At 34.7% G+C, this 22,908-nt stretch overlaps 4 protein-coding genes across 6 annotated transcripts; 2 read left to right on the top strand and 2 right to left on the bottom strand.

Moving 5' to 3' along the window:
* On the bottom strand, positions 15-6,314 carry LOC109717490. 2 transcript variants are annotated; one of them, XM_020243306.1, is made up of 9 exons: positions 4,470-6,314; positions 4,287-4,388; positions 4,006-4,158; positions 2,964-3,127; positions 2,800-2,856; positions 2,419-2,566; positions 1,867-1,989; positions 1,482-1,569; positions 15-504 (listed from the first exon to the last, which is right to left on the bottom strand). In XM_020243306.1, exons 1-9 carry the CDS (start codon positions 6,249-6,251, stop codon positions 335-337), a joined length of 2,787 nt encoding a protein of 928 aa, XP_020098895.1. In that variant the 5' UTR covers positions 6,252-6,314; the 3' UTR covers positions 15-334. The 2 variants fall into 2 exon arrangements, with proteins under 2 accessions (XP_020098895.1, XP_020098896.1); XM_020243307.1 differs by lacking the exon at positions 2,800-2,856.
* Positions 13,425-15,083, bottom strand: LOC109717053. 2 transcript variants are annotated; one of them, XM_020242713.1, is made up of 4 exons: positions 14,820-15,083; positions 14,070-14,244; positions 13,790-13,938; positions 13,425-13,672 (listed from the first exon to the last, which is right to left on the bottom strand). In XM_020242713.1, the coding sequence occupies exons 2-4, from the start codon at positions 14,208-14,210 to the stop codon at positions 13,630-13,632; spliced, it is 333 nt and encodes a 110-aa protein (XP_020098302.1). In that variant the 5' UTR covers positions 14,211-14,244; positions 14,820-15,083; the 3' UTR covers positions 13,425-13,629. The 2 variants fall into 2 exon arrangements, with proteins under 2 accessions (XP_020098302.1, XP_020098303.1); XM_020242714.1 differs by having other exon boundaries at positions 14,070-14,218; positions 14,820-15,081.
* On the top strand, positions 17,436-19,517 carry LOC109717702 (bromodomain-containing protein 4A-like). Its single transcript, XM_020243577.1, has 5 exons — positions 17,436-18,020; positions 18,562-18,598; positions 18,681-18,764; positions 18,936-19,011; positions 19,226-19,517. Exons 1-4 carry the CDS (start codon positions 17,457-17,459, stop codon positions 19,004-19,006), a joined length of 756 nt encoding a protein of 251 aa, XP_020099166.1. The 5' UTR covers positions 17,436-17,456; the 3' UTR covers positions 19,007-19,011; positions 19,226-19,517.
* Positions 21,883-22,821, top strand: LOC109717508. Its single transcript, XM_020243344.1, has 2 exons — positions 21,883-22,204; positions 22,400-22,821. Exons 1-2 carry the CDS (start codon positions 22,092-22,094, stop codon positions 22,521-22,523), a joined length of 237 nt encoding a protein of 78 aa, XP_020098933.1. The 5' UTR covers positions 21,883-22,091; the 3' UTR covers positions 22,524-22,821.

Genomic DNA, 22,908 nt, shown 5'->3' with positions numbered 1-22,908 from the left:
GGATCAACATCACATCACACAAAGGAGACTTAATTCAAACAAACATTTACATCATCATTATTATGTCCAACATAGTGCCGACAAAAGCACATACGACTACAACAGCAAAATGCCACAATAAAAAAGACGGCATGGACTTGTAGAGAAGCTACTCTCCCATCTCAACATCAAACCACTGGATGGCAAGGAAAATGGCAACATCCCTGTGGCAGTTGGACGATATTTACAGTGAAGTAACTCTTCCTAGCCCTTGGTGACAAGGCTCACACTGTCCGATAGTTTAACGGTACAAGCATTTTCTTTCATTTATTTTACAGCTCAGGTTCGAAAGTGCTTAGTACTTGATATTCATAGATTCTGCAACGTCACGAAGTTCTTTTGCAATCTCCGAGAATGATGGCCTTGCTTCGGGATCAGATGACCAGCACCTCTCCATCAGCGACTTCCACGCTGGGTCACACCAACTTGGTACCTTCGGTCGCAGGTCGCCTTTAATTATACCAGCTGTTGAGTACCAAATGAGTGTGTAAAGGACAACGCATTAGAAAAAAAAAGTTACGTGCCGTTGAAATAATTCACCAAGTATTTGATATTCCTTTATCATAAATAACACAACATAACGGCATTGGAAACATGAAAGAATAAATGAAAAGTATATTTTAGATGTTAACTGTACAATCTACAAGTAACAGCAAATGATGATATATATGCATAATGTAGTAATGCACAATCCCGCACTCTGGAACATCCAAGGTTCCACGATATTCGTGATGACTTCGGTAGGGTACTGTTCTACGCACCCAATACATGATAGTAGCTGCATGAACAATCATGTAGTGATCTACAATTTCTCCTTTGTTCACGATAAATTTCAATTCTCAGGTTCTATTAGAATTTAATACTTCTATTTGATAGATTATATAAACTCCATAATCTCTCCATGATGACTTTCGTGCAGATTCTCACACTATTATCTCTTTTTCTAAATTCTAAAAGCATAATAGATGCCCTATTATTTATGGTTTGGCCTCATCCAGAGCTGAAAATGAATACTTATAGTTGTTGAGAATACTGGATTTCAAATTTGATCTCCATAGGAACGAGAGAATGTGCACTTTCTATATACTAGTATGAGAGAGTAGAGGTACTAAGGCTAAATATGCATAACTTGTTAGTCGTAACCCCAGCATGGCATTGTTAAGCCAAAGCAAAATAAAAACCTGGCTTATGACTTGGAAAGTAAGTCATGTAGCTGGAACAAGCCCTATGCCAGCGTACAGGAAAAATAGATTAGAATTTCTCTGCTTACAAGTAATTCAATCTGTTAAACTAACAAATCTATGTACGACGAAAAAACATGAAACCTGATATTTAAGTTCAAAAAGCTATTAATCGGAGATGTCAGTAAGCCCCTTTAACTTTCTTCTCTATGCAAAATAAATCTACAGAAATGATGATAAGTAGAGGAGATACAATATTACCAATTATTTCATCAGACCGCAAATTCTCATAAGGTTCCCCTCCCATCAAGAGTTCCCACATGACGATCCCAAATGAATATACATCCACCTACAAGAGAGGCAAACAATTTGCTAATATGGTAATTCCTGATATCAGAAAAAAAAAAAAAAAAGAAAAGAAAAAAGACAGTGCTAATGGAAGGGAAAAGATCAATTAACAACATGGCGGCAGCTGAATGAACATACGACCCCCCTTTTAATGATGCAAGATAATGAGTGCTTGCATGTTTGCTCATGCAGCATAATCAATGAATATCAAGGCCACAGAATTCATACTATAAATATGATAAAAATGATTGCAAAGAATGCCATACTAATAGCATATGGTCCACAATGCAGAAAGTACCTTCTCCGTAACCATGTTTTTTGTACAACTGAAAAGTTCAGGAGCCATCCATGGAATTGTTCCTCGAATTCCACCAGAGACTAGCGTTCGCTGTTTCACTTTTGACAAGCCTAAATCTCCAATCTGGAATTATACACAATTGTGTAATACACTAAATTAGCTGATTCAACGTAGAGAAGCTACATACATGCCTGAGTAAATGTAAAAATGAGACTAGATAGAGACTCTAAATAGATGTTGTAAAGTAGGCAATGCAGATCACTTTACATAGACATTTTTTTGGCAACCTGAGATTCTTAAACTATTTAAGCAAGCAAGCGTAATGATAAATCACTAGTAGATCCAGGCAAGAACCAGCCCGATCCATTAATAGACTACTGCATTGATCTAGTCAATTAAGAAATCAGCAACCTTCTACTGAATTCCAAACACCACATCTGGAGCCTCTGATTTAATGCGCACAAGTGGGTGGTACATCTTGATGAATTTGATGTGCGTTGGACTCGGGTGTAGTATAAGCCAAAAAGGTAGTATCAATTGTGTATTGATTACCTTGCAAACTGGTCGGTGAGGATCTCTCATGTTCATGAAGAAGTTATGGGACTTCAGATCAAAGTGGACAATATTTTTCTCGTGAAGATATTCCATACCAAATGCAGCATCCATGGCTATCAGTACTCTCTTCCGACGATCAATAGTTCTGTAGAATAATAAAAGATGAATCACATGAGATATCACACTAGACAAAATATAGAAACACTGAACAAACAATACAAGGCTTCATGAATAAAAGTACAGTGAATAATATGCAATTGGTATCTTCAAATGATCAAATGAAAGGCTAAACAGTTCTCATGGAATAGGATAAAGCCTTCTTTGCATAATCTAAATGAGTTAAAATTCCTATGTACTAAACAAAATCGAGATGCTCACATAAACAAAATCTGGAACATAGTGCTTATGCCTTGCGATAGAGTTTCATTCCTGTACCTTGTGATAGAAGTGCAAGACATAAAAGGTAACAACACTTAAGGAATTAAAAACTACAGCAATATTACTGGATGCGGATGCTTAACAAAGAGGTAATCAGATCATACCTGTCTTTTCTTTTTAGAACTTGTTTAAGGGAACCATTAACCATGTATTCTGTGACTAAAGCCAAATTTCTTTCTGGTTCCTCTGCAACTACCCCATAAAATGCCACCACATTTGGGTGGTGAAGCTGACCCAGTAAGTGCGCCTCCTTCCAAAAGTCCATTACCTGCCAACAACGTAAAATTCGTAAAAAGTTTCTCCCACAGACGGGGCAGAACACTTACAAAAAGACAATGAGAAATATTCTAAGACGGTCCAAAAGCGCGGGAAAGAGAAAGAACAAAAGAAAAGAAAGGGCAATGCATATAGCAATCAGCGCTTGACAACCTCAATTAGATTCTCGTATCCTTAGCATTTCCGGAAACATGCTGAAAAGCATATCATCCAAAGCAACTCTTGCTACTTTTCCATTTTATGCAGGTATGGCTAGAAAAGAAAGTTGTCAAACCAACCTATCGATTAGCAGTTCATAACAACATCTTTCACGACAATATTTGGCATTTGCTAAAACAGAACTACAGAATAACTTACCTTGGTATTAAGGGCTCCAATTATCAACGAAATACCATTATGCACCAGGACTTCTTAAAACTAATCATTATTACACTAACCTGGTTCCTGTGCATATGATGTGCACATTGCATTATGCATATTAGCTGCAACAAAGTTGCCTTAGTGGGCAATTTCACATTCCAATGTTGCTTGACATATAAGAAATTGGATGCAGGAAGAAAGATTGAAGCTTAGCCATTCAATGTAACTAAAGAAATAGCTTCATGCACTTTTAGCTGTGCTACATGTATTTATGTTGTAAACTATGAGCTTGATTCATCTGTCTATGTGACTTAGTCGCTAACTAGTAGCCAAAGCCTAAGAAAGAAAACTTATTATGTTAAATCCAACGACAGTTATGTACTATATATTCAAAGTTTGCCTGCATTTTACCAAGCTAAATAGTAAAAACCTGTAAATAGAATAATCCATATTATAAGATAAGGAAGGAATTGTTCTGAATTTGTTATGAAAAGGTTGAGATATATTCACCATCTTTTCCTCTCCTGATTCACCTCCACTGAGACAGATTGGTTTGAGACGCTTGATTGCAACATCTGAGCCCCTCCATTTGCCATAAAAGACAGTTCCAAAGTTACCTGACCCTAGCTCCCGAATTTCTTCCAGATCAGAATTGCTAATTACCTGCCAGATCATGATGGGAGCTCTTAAAAGTATGATCAGAAAACCCTACTACACTTAAATAATTCACTTAAGAAGGTTGAAGGAAATGGATTTTGATTTGCTAATAACTAAGAATAGAATAGTTTTACCTGTAATTCTTGTGCAGATAAAAGAGAATAGATTGCCGAAAGTTTACATGTGGCTTCACCAACTTCCTTGGAGCAGATATCTTTTGAACTGGCCGCATTAGCCTGAAAGATAATTCAATTATTAGTTAATTAAACCAAATAACATGAATGGCATTTAAGTTCATTGAGACATAGTGCAAGTACTTTATCGTCCACGCCATGATCCTTCTCAGTATGAGTTTCCTTCTTGGAACGAAGAGATACATGTTCCAGCAAAGAGCTCAATGGTTGCGACAATGTGAACTCTTCTGCTTTCTTGTCATATATATTTATTGAGGTATTGATTTCGCAAAAAGTTATACAGGAGCTGTTAAGGCTAATTTTCTCCATAGGGTCGGCAGTGCTATCCAATTTATGGGAAAGGTCAGCCTTCGGAATGTCAGTGGTAAGTCCTAAGTTCATTTCGACTTTTTCTATATTCTCCCCTGGTAACATGGAGAAAGAGGAAAAAGATATTGATTGTGGATTACCGGGTACATTTTCCACCAAGCATGACTTCTTCAAATCACAAGTACCCTGTTCTTGGCCAGTGCGAATAATGGAGCTTCTGTGATAAACTGCATGAGAGTGGCCTACTGGGTTTGCATCACCCAAAGGATAATTCATAAAGCTCGTGGTGCCTGAAGGGAGAGGTTGGCTTTTGACATCAAGAGGCATCTGTGAACAACTTTGATTACATGAAACACCCTGCATCCGTTGCATTCCAAATCCGACGACCGGAAGACTTTGGGGCTCATTGGGTGTCTTATCTAGCTCTTTAGTTGGCTGTAAGATTTCGTCCTTCGGAGTAATATGACTCGTACCATTTGGTGGCTTTACCAATTGATGCAGATGTGCTCTTGAATGTGCAAGCTTTGAATTACCAGATCGGCGCCTCGTCCCCAAATGGTACTTTAACTCACGAACCTTGTCGTCATTGAAACGCTGAACGACAAAACCATCCGATCCGATCTTCTGACCCTGAACATCACAATACACTGTCTGATTGTGCCGCATGATGTTGCCTCCCACTCCAAGCCTACTGTTTCTTGTCGTCAAGTGAGGCACTCCCAAGAGACCTCTACTACGGCCGGAAACCTTCCACTGGGGATTCCTTTTATGTGATGATTGGCTGCTGATTGTAGGAGGAGCCAAGCAAGTTTGAATTGGGCTATGATCAATAGCATTTTCACAGTTGATCTCCGCCGCATTAATAACCTCAGTCTTTATTGGAAAGATTTCAGCTTTATGAGAAATTGATGGTGAAAATCCATGACAGGAAACCTGAGTGGGATGTGAAGTGGTGGATCCAACCAAATAGTTAAATCGAGGCAAATGTGCAGGGCCACAAGTTTCATAATTTCCTAATTGGTTCCCGAGTACTCTATTACCCAAATTTTCACGAAAATTACCGTATTTTCTCGCATGAAACTTCTCGTTCAGATCACCCAAAGCAGATCCTCTATCCAAAACCAACTTTTCCCCATTCGAACCCCCAAATCTAGAACACGACCCAATTCCATTACCAGACGAGAAGTACCTCACCTCGACATGCTTAACGGGGAGAGGCCTCACATCGCACTGGTAGATCCGGAGGCGAGGGGCCCTCCCTTTCTCCGCCGCGATCCGATCGTGCTCCTCGACCATCCTCCTCACGTCCTCGTCCGTGGCGATCGGGATCAGCTTCGGGGGGGCGATGGAAGCTTCAGGAAGCTGGTACTTGAGGGAGAAGGAGCACCCGGGGCACAGATCGGCGATCCTCGCCGCGAGCTTCGACATGGCGACGCCGCCGCGGCGATCGACGGAGATGAGGCGGTTCTCGCCGTCGACGTACGAGAGCTCGCCCGATGGGCTGCGGCGCACGAAGGCGCCCCGGAATATGCAGAGGAGCGTGAGCTTCTGCGGCGACGGTGGCTTCTTCGGGCGAGATGGAGCAGGGCCTTTCATGGCGAAGGGGAGAGAGAGAGAGAGAGAGAGAGAGAGAAAAAGAGAGAGAGTTGTGGAGTGGTACTCTCGTGAGAGAAGGAGACGAACTATGTGGCAGTTATTTATAGGGATCAGGTGCGAAGTGCAAGCGTACAATGCCCTTCAAATTTAAGATTATTTCGGAAATGCCCCTATCAACCTTAAAAAGGGCTCAACAAATAACAAGTGTGTGGTTAAGATTCAGATTCGTGCTAGTTTATTTATTTTCGAGTTCAAAATTTTTAATTAAAACTAAAGAGGCCTCAACCAATCTGCATCAACCGCACTTACGTGACATGTTTGTTGGTATAAAATATTATTTCGGATATGTTTGTAATATTCGCAAGTATAATCTAAAAATATATATTGTCATTTAAAACAAATGGAGAGTTAGCATGTTCGTATAATTTATTATTATATCTTAGAATGTAGGTGTAACTCTGCAAGTGGGCCAAATGATAATCATGTGATTCAGATTCCTATCCGTGCTAGATTATTTATTTGCAATCTTAAAATTTTTAGTTCAAAAAAAGAGGTATCGCCAAATGATTTAGGAGCTTACTTAAAAATGAAATTAACTTTAATTGTTCTTAATAAAAAGAGTTTGATTAACGTAAGAGCTTATTTCACCACGATTCTTCGGTAAAACAAATTTTGTGGATTTTTTTGACCGGTGATGCTATCACACGAAGCAATGAGGTTTGATTTGAAAAGTTTTATGCACTCACATAAAACGACCTTAGCTAGAATGATAACATACTATCAGCTACTTGCTTTGTTTGTTTTTAGAAATAAATTTAGTTAGAAATGTAAAGCAAATACATTTTAAATTTAAAATTGGATTATTAACTGTAAGTCATTTGTTACTTAGTTGTGCTAGTAATGGCCGGTAATATCATGCTAAGTTAAAAAGCCACGCCAACAATATTACACTATAACTTTTAGAGCCTTTTGATTCAAAGTTTAGAATATTCTGATAATTTTTCATATTTTTTATTAAAATATTTAAATTATTATCATTCAACTTAAGTTGGATATTTATAAAAGATGTCGGTGAATTACTGAAATAATTATAGATTCCTAGGTAGTAGGAATAGTAAATTATCATGGATAAAAAGATATTTTTATTTTCATACTTAATAGAAATCATCATTAGTTTATTAATAAGAATATATAAATTCTTCACAACCTTTCAATTCAAATAGCTTGCTAAATTAGTAGCAAAATTATCAATTCAAATATAAAATATACAGTATTCTCAAAAATAATACAGATATTGAACCAATATATAATTTATAAATAAAAAAAACTAATTATACTAATTAATAAAAACTAATAAAATTTTAGTATATCAGTACAAGTAAAACTGTTACGAATTATTTAAATTACCAAAACATTTATTCGGCGTTAAGTGATGATCAAGGTTCTCTCCCGAATTAGTGGGTAATGGCATATCTGTAATTCTCGCTTGAAAGCTGGGTTATCTGGAAAGCAGAGGGTTAGTAATAGTAACCCAGTTGCTTTATCAAGAACAAATCCCAAAAAACAAATATATATATATATATATATATATATATATATATATATATATATATATATATATATATATANTATATATATATATATATATATATATATATATAATTATAAACAATTATAACAATAAATAAAAATTAACAAAATTTTATTTATTTGGGGTTAAATGATCGTGGAGTGTTTGATTTTACGGGAAAATTTTAAAGGATAATTCTACAAAATTACTTTTAATTTTTTTTATCTACAAAATGTAAAATTAAAGAAAAAGATATTTTTTCCCCGTTTTTCGGGGCACCCGGGCAATGGCATATCTGTAATTATGGATTGGGATGTGGGCTACTTCGGAAGGAGGGTGGTGAAGTGGCGTGTGTTTTTGTCGCTTTGTGAGGATAATTTTTTGGCACTGCGGTGAGGCGTGGCGAAGGAGGAGACTTTGGTTTTGTCAATTAAAGCACTCCATTTGGAGCCTACTTATTAATTAATTAATACTTTTTATATGTATAAATAAATAGGCTAGTGCCACGATACTCTTAGTAGTCCAGAGCACTTCTTATTCGTAAGTTATTTTCAATGATAGAATTTCCGAATCGACGATCCACTCCGTTAAATATAATCTAGAGTATTTGAGACTTTTAAAAAATAAATTTTGTAATTTTTCAAAATCATAAGAAAGTTCATCAAGTGGGTATAAAATGAACGGTCAAAATCGAACGACGTCTTAAACATGGATGATCGGATCCTTCAATTTAAGATCAGAGTTATTGATTTTTATCTACATAGTGCATAGAATATTCTATTAAAAATTCAACTGATTTCAATTTTTTTATACCGTTAAACTAGCAAATATCTTATACCGGCTGTTAAAAATTATCAATTTTATGACTTTTTAATCGTAAGGTAAATGATGTCGAAAAATTATAAAATTTGATTCCTAGACGTTTTAAATGCTCTAGATAACGTTTGACGGTGTGGATCGTCGATTCGAAAGCTCTATCATCGAAAACAACTTATGAGTACGAGGGCGATCGTACTCATAAGAGTATAGTAGCCGGACTCTAAATAAATATATCCAACACTTCTATAGTTTAGTTTAATTATATAATAATTAGAGTAAATTTATATAAAAATTATTATAGTTATGGATCATTTTGGATTTACTATCTGATTTTTAAAAAAATATAATTTTACTATCCAATTTTTCAATTTGTTTAATTTCAGCCGGCTAACAATAAAATTTGAATTAATTTCTTTCTTTGATGAATTTGTAGCTGCGAGAATAATGTGAGGTATACTAGCTAAAGCTATAAAGATGAGGGGCGTATTAAAATTTTAAAGTTAGAATACTGTTAACTGATTTAAGTCAAACAAATTGAAAAATTGGAAAATAAAATTAAAATTTTAAAAAGTTAAATCATCGATTCAAAATTATTCATAGTTCAAATAAATTCTATATATATATTTTCTATCATTAATGAGTCATGGTGATAAATGAGCGTTCGGTTTCGAGGATTGGGCCAAAAGCAGTTGAAAAAAAAAAATTAAAACTTTGTATTCTAATACCATAATTAAAAAAAAAAAATTTGATTACTCTCTAAATATTTATGCTTTTGAAGAATTGTTCTTCTAAACATACACAATGTGAAATGATGAGAAAGAATGTATATTAATATTCAACATAAACTAGGTGATTTTTTTTTATTTGCCAAAAATAATGAAAATATTTTTATTCCTTATATTTTTTTTTAAGACATAAAACACATCTTACTTACAATCCCAAAAAAAAACTAAAGGTTTAAAAATAAATTATATAATGTTTACAAACATGCATTTATAACATTTTATCGGTAGAAAGGCACCAATCACGAAATGATAGTTGTGATTTACAACACATATAATGAAATTTGACTATTAAATTTTAAAATTTTTTCAAAAAAGAATTTTAAATTTTTAAACTATTTTAGAATGTGCTATTACTATATTTTTCAACTAATCAAAGAAAATTTATTGAGAAAATTAAAAATGTATGTAGTCTTTTCTGCTTTATTTTTTGAAGATCAGATTAGATGGTAAGATTTTATTTGGGATTACGTGCAAAATGCATTATTTGCAGGGAAAAATTATAATTAAAAAACATTTGATTTGGCTTTATGAACAATAATACACAAAATGTGTTATTTGTTGTGAGAAAGTATATTTTTATATGGTTTCGTCTCAATTCAATTTTAATTATATAATCTGGCAAATATTTTTCCTAATTTCTAACATTACGTGATAATTCACTAAAAAAATATATTAATTTATTAAACTAGTAAAACATTTATTTTTAAAAATAATTAGCCTCTAATGTAACGTATATTAAATGGGTGCTGCAGAAAAAGACATTCTCCTATGTATCCTCAAGATATGAAACATTTATTATCTGAATCACTTTGGATAGGATTCCTACATGATAATAAATTAATAATTAATATTAGTTTGGATTTTTTTTTTTTTTTCAATTTTTTATTTATAATTGATACTTCTTTAGATTTTAGTATTTTATTTGAATTTGTATAGTTAGTTAAATTAAAAATTTTATTAAATTTTCTGGCTCGTTAGCTATTAGCGGTTAATTAATTCACTTTTATATGCTATAAAATAGTTTAAACTATGAAAATTTCATGAAATTATCAATCAATTTAGTAAATTACCCAATTTATTTTCCAAAATCACTTAGATTCAAACATGAATCATAATTTTTTAAAAAAAAAGATTATGGGGCTATTTCAGAATTGATTACAGTAGAGAGCTCTTCATGCATTTTTCATCAAATTATTAGGCCTATTGATTTTTTTTTAAAAGAAAATTTGAATTTGAAAAAATAAAATACCCTTTTGCGAATTTTAAATCTATCCCAAACTGTTAAATTGTGTACGAAAGACAAATAAACTTATGAACCCACTAAATTTAGAAGTATTTATTCATATTGTTAAATAGTTATATTTTTTATACAATTAATTTGGTGTAAAATGATATATAATATTAGTCTTTATTATGGTAATTTTATTAATATAGTTGGTTAATTTCTGCGTTGAACCAAATTAATACAGAGATAATATATTTTTAGATATTCAAAAACATGAACCAAATAAAAATATTTTTTACAAGATGGAAATTCTATTATGAGAATAGATTTTTAAAAAATAAATTTGTACTGAAAAATCTGAATCTGGTGAAGCAACTGAGGAAGTGGTCCATGGTGTACATTTGAAGAAGAGTGTGGTAATGTGATTCTATTATATGGCCCACAAAATTGCACGAGTGAGCTTGTATGCTTCTGGAAGTACGGAGCCTTTCATGCTTTCAAATTGTTTTTGATGTTGGGATTTTCGAATCGACGATCGGCTCCGTTAAACTTGATCTAGAGTATTTGAAGTATTTAGAAAATAAATTTTATGATTTTTCGATATCATTTGCTTAGTGATCGATGGGGCTCAAAATCAATAATTTTAATGGCCGTGGTGAGCCGTTTGCAAGTTTAACGGTATAGAAATATCCAAATCACGTAAAATTTTAATAGAAAATTCTTTATACTATATAAAACAATATCAATATTTTTGATCTAAAATTTTAATATAATATCATCATATTCTGTAAGATTTTTATTTTCAACCGTTGATTTTGAGCCATTTCGATCACTAGGCAAATGATATCAAAAAATCGCAAAATTTATTTTCTATATACTTAAAGTATTCTAGATCAAATCTAATGAAGCTGATCGTCGATTCGAAACTCCCAACATCAAAAATGACTTGAAAGTACGAAGCGCTCCGTACTTCCAGAATTATACCAGCCGCACTCAAATTGCACACCAATTTAGTAGGAGGACACTAATAAGTGACATTATGTATCTATCTCTTTGATTTGATATTTTTGGTTAGTACAAACAAAGATATGATAAGAAATAGATATTTGTACAAGACAAGACAAGGAAGATATGAGAAGAAAATTGCAGCTTGTCCATTGGCCACAGCTCACAGATTGCCCATTAAATATAAAAATAAAACAAAATGTTAAAAATTGTATAAAACTATCTGAATTATTAATTATTTTAATCCAACCATCCATCAGTTTCAAATTTTAATTTTAACACCCAGCCTTTCAATTTATTTTAATTTAATAAATTTATAGTTACGTGAATTACATAAAATATATTAATTAAACCTGTAAAGTAAATGACTCGTTCAAATTTTAAAATTAAAGTATCAAATAAATTAAATAATTAGGTACTATATCAAAAAATTTTAAGCCGTATAATTAAAACAAGATAAGTGGTAGTTGAGATAAATTTTATATATTTTTACTTAATAATAATAATAATAAAATATATAAAAGAAGCATATCAACTACTCTAAGCAGCGATGGTCACAAACACGTAACAAGATTGATACCAAATGGATAGCATCATGAGAGACTTCGAATATAAATGTTCCCATATGATGCGGCTACTCTAGGAAATTCTGTGTATTGCTTAAGATATTAAATATAAGTTAATTAACTTCAGTTTTTCAGAAAAATATTATATAACCGCATATCAGATCAGTAGTATGGTTGATAGGTATCTTCTTCTGAGTATAACCTCTTAAAAGTTTAACTAGCATTGTTTAAAAATAAGCGAAAAATGCTGTATCATTTTTTAATTTTCTACGTAAGCCCAGTGCATTATGGGCTTGTAACGGGCTCGGAGATGGTCATTCAAGGCTATTCATGGACCGGGCTCATTAAAGTGCATCTCAAACCCATAAACAAGGAGAAATTTGTTAGGTGGACCCGGTCTACCCTTTTTTCAGGTCTCGGGATGCTAAAATTACTAAAAACGGTCGCATCGAGATTCTATAATCCCCATATAATTTTGTTTTCTTTTTATTTTTTTTTTTATGTTTTTGTAGAATGCAATGCAAGTGGTTAGGATAAACTTAGATTGAATTTGAAGCCAGTTTTAATTGGATGCGAATATGGTTGTCTAAATTTGGCATTCGACACATATTCATATCCGTGTTTGTATTCGAAAAAAAAATAAAAAATATATGAATAGAATATGATTCTTACAAAATCTGAATTGTATTAGATTATTTTCACCTCTAAGAGATAAGAGGAATGTTATGTTAATATATATTATAAGGGAATAAAGTTGTTGTGTTCTTCATTTATTTTACTATAAAATTTATTTAAAATTATATTTGTATGTATTAAAATATTAAAATTTATTGAATAAAATATAGGTATACAAAATTTAAACACGAATGTGAACCTTTAATTGTATTATGTATTTTATTTGTGCTTATTTTACTTCATATTTATATGCATCTATATATGCCTATTAGAATATATAATTATTTGAAAAATATCCGAATACAAATCCGACTCATATCTGAATCCGAATTCATTTTAAACGGATATGATAATAAAAATTTAGCATTCTACACATATCCGCATCTGAATTTGCATCCAAAAAAGAAAATATAGTTGCAGATAGAGTTTTGTCGAGAATTCGAACCGTTTTCACCCCTAATCGCAGGGCACAAAAAGCACCAGCAGAGTGAAGAGCAAACAACCATAGATTGCAAACAATCCGTCATCCGATCAATGAAATAGAAGCTAAGCTAAGTGATTACTTGATAACTTGAAATGCAATTATTGCCGAGCATTACACAATTGTAGATTGTAAAGAAACTTATAGTAACTCGCTTTCTACAACAAGCATCATATTACGAGATGCGCCGTAATCGCATAAACAAACCCTTACTGAGCTCAAAGTGTGACAAAGACCCGAAGAAGCATATGATTACGCATAACCCTTGCCGAGACAGTTTAGACAGCGCTGCACTCTGGAAAGAAGCAAAAGCAATTGTTACAGCACGCGCCGCCAAATAGAGTAGTACCAGAATTCGAAAAAAAATGCCGTAATTTTGTGTTCGACAAACATTAAACTAAAGATTCGTCACCTGTTCCCCTCGCAAGTCGGGCAGAGGCATTTGCTGATGACGATAGGATCGTAGAGCGGAGACCATTCGATCGTAGAATTTCCTTTGCAGAGTTTGCATGGATAGAAGCCCTTCCCCTGACAAACCTTACACGGTAGCGCCGATTTCTTCTGCAGTTTTAAAAAATAACGAGAACTGTACATGACATAGAGGCAAGGCATATAAAACTCGAGGTGTTTACATAATCTATTCACATGAACTCGGATTATCAAATTGAAGTCGAGGGGATCGCGCGTCTCACCCTCTTTGCTTCTGCAAATGACTGCAAAGATCGGATGGTTATCGACGAAGCGAGCGAGAGAGTGACGATGCCCCCAACAAGGAACGCTGCAGCAGAGGCCAACCTGCGAACCGGCTGAGGGATTCCGCTTCCGTCAGTCATCGTTGTATCTGCAATGCCAATTCAGAAACGCGTTCTTGCGAGAAAATCGAGACAAATCGGATCAGAATAGCTAACTGGATAGCCATGGACTGAAATAGATATTCTGATCAGTTTTATTCTGATCATATCTACTGAACCACATTGAATTTGAATTTATTCCAAACCACTCAGATTATTATTATTTTTTTGAAATTGGGGTAAGCCACTCAAAACAATTAAATACCATCACTCATTCTAACACCGAGTTATTTCCATGTCAAAAACCTTCGTTTTAATTCATTTCACTTATCTGAGGCATTTCATCAAACACCCAATGTTCATCACTCCGTGTAGCACAATTTGCACCAATAACTCCATGTATTACCCGCGACGACTCACTCAACATATAAAAATTAAAAATTTGTGGTAACAAGCATTGAGGAGTGGTATAATTTTTGGCATTTAATCAAAACATATATATGACTCTACCATTCACAACTTTATTCACCATGCCAGAGTACACACACACACACACACACACACACACACACACACATATATATATATATATAACGATGGTAAACATAGTTAAAAATGTAAACGTGGGATTTATTAGATAAAGTAATTCACCTTGGGAGAAACGTTGCGAGCGCCAGTAATGTTTGTTTCCACCTTCCACACAAGCTAAATTTTCGGGTCAGGATCGGGTATGCCTCTGATGCATTTACTAAATCCAGATCTCGATTCGGATTCTGATTTGGATTCGGATCCGGACCGGCATCTAAGGTGGATTAGGCTTATAAGGGATCCATACCCGACCGGTCGGACTCGGGTCCAGGCCGGTATAGGAATTCGGGCAATCCGGGTCCAAGTGGCAACTCTAAATCCGCCACCAAGCTCTTGTAGGGACCATGGAAAATGCTAAAGCATGTGGACCAGTGCTTTTCGGTTCCGTGAGTTAAGGATTTAAGCACCGTAGCACATAGTCATGTCAAAAATTTTATCAATACATACGTGCTGGACCGCGTCAATGCATGCTGAGCACAAATGATATTCTAATTATTTAGTGTGTATTTTTATAAGATCTTTTGAATTTTATTACTAAACTTAGTAATTTGAGGAATAGAAGATTTTGAATTGTATTATCCGAATGATGCTATATTATATATGTTGATATCTTGTTGGCATGATGAACACAGTTCGTATTGATAGACACTTAAATTCTTATTGTGAGTGCACAGTAAAATATTTCTGTAACCTTTTTAATATATTTGAAGGGAGGCATTGTATCTCAAAAAAACAAATGCCACAATATATAGAAAAAGACATGACGTGTCAATATTGTACGAGATTTTCACTAGCAATTGCCAGACCGACAAAGACCTTCTATTCAGGGCTGAGTTCAGTTCATACTATAAATGTGAAAAAAGGGCGCTTACTTAAGCAGTAACCTCCGTTTTCTGGTATTGCTCAATTTCATGCTATAAATATTAAAAAAAAAAGAAGAAGAATACACCTATGAGTGCTAAATTGCTAACTTACAAAGGACACTAAAAAAAAAGCAACCGAGCAATGCTATACATACACCTCAATGTATGATATATATCCTATTCATTCGAAAGTGAGAGATTTACCACTATGATGTGATTAGCGAAGAATCTTCACCCATAAATTAATAGTGTACATCCTACACTCTTTTAAGCGTATACAATTAGAATTTCTATAAAAAAAAAAGAGTAAAAACGTATCCAAAACCTTTAATTATACGCTATTCTGAAATAGCCTTCTTAATTTTACTTGTGTGGCTCCTTCTTATTCAACTTTTGTTTTCTATTTGAGTTATTCTAGTTAGTTAAAATCATAAACTTTTATCAAATCTAATAACTTAACTGCCTATTGGTTGTTGAATATTAAAATTTTATTTTTCAAAATCTATATACAATTCAAAATGGCATACAGTATAGCATTAGTTGTTAACTACAAAAAGAAAAAAAAGAAAAAAAGAAATGTCTATTAATAAAAGATAAATTAAGTGTTCTTTTGGAACTGGTGACTCCAATTAACTGTTTCCATAAATAGTTACAAAACCCCAAAAAAAAAGAAAAAGAAAAAAGAAACATGCAACGTAAACAGTTCTCGAAAACAATTTCGCGCCACACGCACCTACGATTGGAGTATTACGGGCACCCGGTGTATTAGTACATGTCCTGCACCATAGATAATTTAGTATTTGATAAGTAATATTTTGATATAAAAATTCAATTAGATACATATGATTCTTTTTAGACATCAAATTGTCTACAAATTAATAAATAGAAAGTATATTTGACTCATAAAGAATAGGTATTCTGATTTATTTATTTTTCACATATAAATTCTTTGAATGTCCTATAAAAAAAAAAAGTAAAATAGATTCCTATTCTGCGGCCACTAAAATAGATTTATGGCGGCTGCAAATAAAAACTTTTAAATTACTTGCTATTTTGAGGCCTCGGATTTTATCAGTTGCCGACAATAATTTAATATCGGTATGGTCAGCAGTTTCCTGCAACGTGTCCGTATCACGAGATTATTGCATGCATTTCGGTATGCACACCGGCGGTACTCAAATCGCAGATATCTTAATATTTAAAACGTTAAATGTAATATACACCATCCAAAACTTCTAAAATTAGAAATTAAAACTTTTGACAACTTTTCCTAATATAACAAATTGTATATTTTTTTAGTGAAAATGCACATAAGTCATCTCCACTATGGACTATCTTGACTCAACTGTCCAATCGTTCAAAATTTTAAGTTTGAATCGGTCAAAAGCACTTTGATTTTGAACTTTGAACTTTGAATAATATATCATTTCATTTTACAAGTTCTCAAAATCTTAAATTTATTAAAGTAAGAAATTATCTTAAAATTTGAAATCAAAGTGGTGCTGATAAACTCAAATAAATAAATTGAAAGATTTGATAGTAAAATCGATATTTTCAAAGATTGGATAACCAATTTAAAATAATTCATAATTTAAATAAGTTATGTACATTTTTACTTTTTATTTATATAGAATCCTAGAATCTATAGATAATTTCAATTTTTTAAGACCTCTAAAATAAAAAGTTTTGGAACCTCGGTGTATACACCAGGTGCATTCAACAGTTTTTCTGAAAACCACACCCGTACCCCACTCTCTTCGTCTATAAATGCATGCCCTAAACCCCCATTTCTCCCCCGTCCCCAATCCAACGGCCGTAGAGCTCCGAGGTCGCATCCATGGCGAATGCGACGCCCCCGACGACGCCGACGACGCCGCTCCTCCTCCTCCGCGGAGCCCCCAACGAGAGGAAGACGAGGACGACGGCGACGACGAAGAAGAAGAAGAAGAAGCCCCTCCGCGACCGCGCCTTCGAGAAGTGCTCCTCCCTGCTGCGGCGGCTGCTGCGGCACCGGCACGCGTGGCTCTTCGACGCGCCCGTCGACGTGCGGGGCCTCGGCCTCCGCGACTACTACGCGGTGATCCGGAGCCCCATGGACCTCGGCACCGTGCGCGCGCGCCTTGAGAAGGGGCGGTACCGGAGCCCCGGGGCGTTCGCCGCGGACGTGCGCCTCACCTTCCGCAACGCCATGGCCTACAACTTCAGGGGCGACGACGCCTACGCCATGGCCGAGGAGCTCTCCGAGGTGTTCGAGACGCGCTGGGCCGAGATCGAGGACGAGTTCGGCGACGCGCTCGACTCTCTCGGCTCCGCAGCGGCGGCGGCGGAGGCGGAGGATTCGTCGAGCTTGGATTTGATGGTTTTGGAGGGAAACGTCAATGAGGAAGAGGCGCATGAAGTGGTATGAGCACTAAATTTTTGTTGAAATATTTTTTTTTTTTTGTTAAACATAAAATATATATTTAAGTTTTTAGAATGATGAATATTATTTTTTAAAAGCTCATGTATCTAGAGTGATCGCTTCTCTTATTAGTTTTAGGTGCAACATTTTTTGTTTTAATTTGAAAAATTAGACCTGATTTTTTAGTTCGTTTAAAGGGTTTTAATTTGGTTCTGAACTCTGAAGTCCCATCTGAGTTTATTTTATATTAAAGTTTCTATTTTAAGAAAAGAAAGATTGACAATGAATATGATGTGACTTTTTTTCAGAAAATTTGAGAACATTTTTTTATTATCTCCCGTAGTTGATAGTTGATAGTCGAGATCTCAAGTAAATTTATCGGTCTAGGTACCATTCTTCATAATTAGAAGTGAGGATTTTTTTTTTCTGAATTAGGAGAAAAAAAAGAGTAAAATCTATGTGATAGTTCAGGAACTAGTTTGAAATTAAACCTATTCTTGTGTGAAGTTTACTCACTAACCTTTTATTCAATTCTTTTCAGATTTATATTGGGGATGAGGAAGAGGAAAACAAAGCAGGTATGGTACTAATTGTTTGGCCAAGAGAATCCCTTTTTTTCGGGTTTTTCGAATTCGCTAAAATGGCATGAAATGGTGGCAGATGTGCAGAATTTGCCTTCTTCCTCTGTTGTTGGTGGGATACATCAAATCGGCTCAAGCAGTGATCCAGGAACCTCCTCTCGCGGTATTCGTATATAAACTGCAGTTACATTTGTTCTTGACCAGGAATTGAGATGTTCTATAATTAACGCCAGTTTTTTTCAGTGATTTCTGACGATTTCGTTGTCTTAAATTGTATCGACGATTTATATACAAGCATTCACTTTTCAAGCTTGAAAGAAAGCTTTTTGTGCAGATCCTGGCTGTGATATTCACCTGGAAAATGGACCGCATGCGAGCAATAACGTAGAACTTATCTGCAAGTAACTCAGGTAGAGTCGCTGTTGATTGATTTCGCGTCTAATTGGATTAGCTAAAATGATTGCGTATGAAAGTAAACAACACATTTGTCATTTTACACTAGTTTTAACTTCAGAATTTAATTGACAAGGTAAAGGATCGCGATACATTGTGCGTTTTCCCTCCGAATATGTGAACTATCTAATTCTTTAAAAACTGACAGTGTCTTTACACTTCTAATTGCAGATGATATACCGTATATACTGCGGGATGATCGGCGTGTTGAGGAGTCGTTTTACATGGTTCTGCCCAATTGAGAAAGTCAGCTGTTATTGAGCTTGTTTTACTGTGTTGTGTTAACTTTAATAAGTACTCTTTCGTTAACTAGTTTATGGGCATTTCGTAATTGCGTATTGTTAAATTAACTTATCTGCTGTAGGGTTGTGTCCATCTCATTTGCGGATCTAAATTATGTAAATATATGTATTTGGGTTGTGTTTTTCCTATATTGGAATGACATGTTTGACATGGTTCTGTTAGTAACGGTCATCCAGGCTTAAGCTCGTATAGCTCGGGAGGAAGAAAAAGTCTTTTTTGTGACAGTTATTTATACAGTAAAAATGACTTTTAATCAAAACTATGAAACAACAAAAACTTTATCAGGGAGCTGGGACTTGGGCTTGGGCTTGGGCTTTTCAAGGAGCAGATGGTGGGCATGAAATCCAGTGTTTAGACGAAATATTAGCTAGTGCTTCCATGTTCTTAGGTCTAATTGTGCTTTTAAAATGGTTCAAGTGTTAAAGGTGAATGATTAATTTGATGTCGATTTTTTCGCAGAGGCTGTTAAAACTTTTCACCTTTTTATAGAGTTGTCAGATATTAATGAGTAAGAAATCTTTGCGCTACGCAAAATCCCGTATGGTAGGAGCAGATTTCTTGCAACTTTGAGAACGTAGAATAAGTTGCAAAGGGCTTGGTAGTTGGTACCCGAGGTCCCAAGTTCGAATACTAGTTTATTCACATTTCCGTTTAAGTTTATTTTTAAATAAAATAAATAAAGCGGGTAGCGTGTTATCTATCTCTCAAAAAAAAAAAAAAAAAAAAAAAAACTTTGAGCGCGTAGAATTTGTTGCGCGCAATATACTACTGTATCTCAGGTATATATTTCAGGTGTCCGTAACCATAGACATCTCTAGTCGCCTTGAGTTTGTAGGCTACATGAATCGTATGCGCGCGCGCGCGCGCGCACGCACACAAGGCGAGGAGTTAAATTGCAGATCATGCTTCAAATTTAAGCACAGGTGAAGGCCCAAATCTCCAACCGTCAAGTTGTTAGTGTTTTGTTCAAAAAATTTATGTATCAAAACATATCACCTTAGGGTGCGTTTCGGCATTTGGTTCTTATTATGGAAGATTACTAGGAATAAAATTATGCCCAAAAATTTATTTCTATCCATCCTGATACTAAAAATATGGCATTTCGGTATTTAGTTCGTATGATCATATTATTTAGTCATATTATTTAAGATTACGAAAAATATACAATTAATGTACTTATTTCGTTAATCAATTTTAAATAGGGGCAATTACTTATATATTCCTGAAAAATTTTCGACTTTCCGATTTACCCCTCTTAGAAGGCTAATATTTAAAATGCCCTTTCTACATTCCAACCTATTTCTAATATACCCCTAGAGTTAAAATCTGTTAATTAACTATGTTATCTTTATAAAATTACTATTTTACCTTTTTAAATATATACCCTTCCACCATTACTGACTTTCTTATTTGCCCTTAAAGTGAGGGGCACAAAAAGTATTTTGACTTTTGATCTTTTTCAATATATCCCTCTATCATCACCAATATTTCTTATTTGTCCTTAAGTTAAGGGCAAAATTGGTATTTTAATTTTCTTTAACTGTTGTAGATATTTAATTCATATTTAACCCAAGTTAACTTAACAGGAGATAACTGCGGGGATATTTTACAATAACGTTGGAACATGAGGAGTACTTTAGAAAGAAAAAAAAAGAAGTGGGGGTAAATTGGATATTTTCAAACGTATGAGGAATATTTAGGCAATTATCTCTTTTAAATAATGCTATCAAAAAATTCAACATATTTTTAGAAAAAAAAAAAGAAGAGAATATAGGTTAGAGAGAGAGCATAATTAAAGAAATAGAAAGAAAAATAGAGTGAAAATTAGAAGGAGTGAGAGAGTTGAGATTTTAGGGAAAATGAGGAAAAGAGAGCTTAGTTTAAAGAGAGAAAAATAATTGCAGTTTAAAAAGAGAAAGATAAGTTTAGAAAAACTTGCGAGGTTGGAGTATAAAGAAAAATAATACTAATTAGCCAATGGATGAAGAGAAAGAAAAAAATTAGACATATTATAATTATTTCAATCCATTTATATACGGATACACATACTCTTTCATAGAAATAAGATTAGTAATTTGAAAAAAATCTCATTACCAAATAAATTTAATATTATCAATTATATTATTTAATGCGTTTAGCTAAAAATCATCATATTTTTTATTTTTATTAAATTATTAAAAATTGAAAAAAATAGTAGGAAGAAGACACATCGTAAACTTGAGAAAAAGCTAATCCAAATTCCAAAGTCAAAGCGAGGCAAGATACTCAACAAGATATCCGTCACTTATATTATTATTATTATTATTATTATTTTCCCCCAATTAAACAAAGTTTTTGGATCCAGATGAACATGTATGCAGCGGGACAAATCTCGCCGTCCGCTGTGTCTTGAGTGGTAGAAATTATCATTGGGGCCCAACACAAGCGAGAAGATTGAAGCCCATACATCGTCCGCCACGTGTCCCACATAATATCAAAATTAGTTACATCGATATCGACGCCACCAACTCCCTCGCTAGTGCCCCTCCCTTTCCCGTTTCGCTTCCCCTCTCTCTCAATATATCCATTCTTAGTATTCAAGCAAACAATAATAATTGCAGTACAACAGATTACCCCAAAAAAAGTTTTTGTAGGGGGACCGAAGTTGTGGTGGTGGTGGTGGTGGTGGCTGCAGGAACAGAGCAGAGTAGAATTTGAAGAAGGAAAATAGAAGAAGAAGAAGAAGAAGAAGAAGATGTGCTGCGAATGCGATTGCGAATGTCGGCCGCTGGGGTGGCTTCTCGGCCTGCCCTTCGCCTTCCTCTCCCTCATCGTCTCCGTCGTCGGCATCCTCATCTGGATCGTCGGGTAAGATCGACGATTCGATCGAGATTAAAAGAATTTAGTGATTTGAGAAGCGGAGGGGTTGTAAGAGGATGCGTTTATCAAATCCGATCAGTCGGATTTTATATAATATCTTATCATGTTCAATGCAATTCGGAATGCGTAAATCCAAAGAGAACGTAATGGCGTATAAATAGCTAATTGAGTAATTAACTGCAGGTTGCTGCTGTCGTGCATATGCCCGTGCTGCTTGTGCGTGACGGTGGCGGTGGAGCTCGCCATCGAACTCGTCAAAGCCCCTCTCCATGTTATGCGCTGGTTCACCTCCCAGATCCCCTGTTAATTCTATGATTAAGGGCTCAGGGAGGTTTTTTTTCTCTCTTATGGTGTTTTACCTCTAATATTGTGGAACGTTGTCAATGTCAGTGGATTTTACTGCTTTTGAAGATGTGCCTTCAATGAAAGGGTCCATTGATCAAAGCTTCTTTTCTTTTCCTTTTTTTTTTTTTTGTGTGGTCGAATGAATGGGGGAGCAATTAATTGTTATCTGGATTGCTGCCTCAAAGATCAGGTAGGTGTTCAATTCCTGCTTATACCTTTCAACAAACTGTGGCATCTCAATAGACCTCCTTTTTCTTGTACACTTAGGCTTCGTTTGGGATTGCGTGGAGATAGCGTTACGTGCAGTGAGAAAGTATATTGAAAAAATATCATGTTTATTTTTATAC

Source organism: Ananas comosus, linkage group 11 (genome assembly GCF_001540865.1).
Source record: "Ananas comosus cultivar F153 linkage group 11, ASM154086v1, whole genome shotgun sequence".
Classification (NCBI taxonomy): domain Eukaryota; kingdom Viridiplantae; phylum Streptophyta; class Magnoliopsida; order Poales; family Bromeliaceae; genus Ananas; species Ananas comosus.
The sequence above is the reverse complement of the archived record's forward strand: the minus strand, read 5'-3'. Positions and strand labels throughout refer to the sequence as shown.

What these genes read in the sequence shown, in the direction of transcription:
- LOC109717053 (XM_020242713.1), bottom strand. Translation starts at nt 14,210, where the DNA reads ATGACTGACGGAAGCGGAATCCCTCAGCCGGTTCGCAGGTTGGCCTCT. An exon ending in CATTTGCAGAAGCAAAGAGG is followed by an intron (nt 13,939 to 14,069) that starts GTGAGACGCGCG and finishes TTAAAACTGCAG; the next exon opens with AAGAAATCGGCGCTACCGTG. An exon ending in CCGACTTGCGAGGGGAACAG is followed by an intron (nt 13,673 to 13,789) that starts GTGACGAATCTT and finishes GCTTCTTTCCAG; the next exon opens with AGTGCAGCGCTGTCTAAACT.
- LOC109717508 (XM_020243344.1), top strand. Translation starts at nt 22,092, where the DNA reads ATGTGCTGCGAATGCGATTGCGAATGTCGGCCGCTGGGGTGGCTTCTC. An exon ending in ATCCTCATCTGGATCGTCGG is followed by an intron (nt 22,205 to 22,399) that starts GTAAGATCGACG and finishes AATTAACTGCAG; the next exon opens with GTTGCTGCTGTCGTGCATAT.
- LOC109717702 (XM_020243577.1), top strand. Translation starts at nt 17,457, where the DNA reads ATGGCGAATGCGACGCCCCCGACGACGCCGACGACGCCGCTCCTCCTC. An exon ending in AGGAAGAGGCGCATGAAGTG is followed by an intron (nt 18,021 to 18,561) that starts GTATGAGCACTA and finishes AATTCTTTTCAG; the next exon opens with ATTTATATTGGGGATGAGGA. An exon ending in GGAAGAGGAAAACAAAGCAG is followed by an intron (nt 18,599 to 18,680) that starts GTATGGTACTAA and finishes AAATGGTGGCAG; the next exon opens with ATGTGCAGAATTTGCCTTCT.
- LOC109717490 (XM_020243306.1), bottom strand. Translation starts at nt 6,251, where the DNA reads ATGAAAGGCCCTGCTCCATCTCGCCCGAAGAAGCCACCGTCGCCGCAG. An exon ending in TATCTGCACAAGAATTACAG is followed by an intron (nt 4,159 to 4,286) that starts GTAAAACTATTC and finishes ATGATCTGGCAG; the next exon opens with GTAATTAGCAATTCTGATCT. An exon ending in ATGTTCCAGATTTTGTTTAT is followed by an intron (nt 2,567 to 2,799) that starts GTGAGCATCTCG and finishes ATTATTCTACAG; the next exon opens with AACTATTGATCGTCGGAAGA.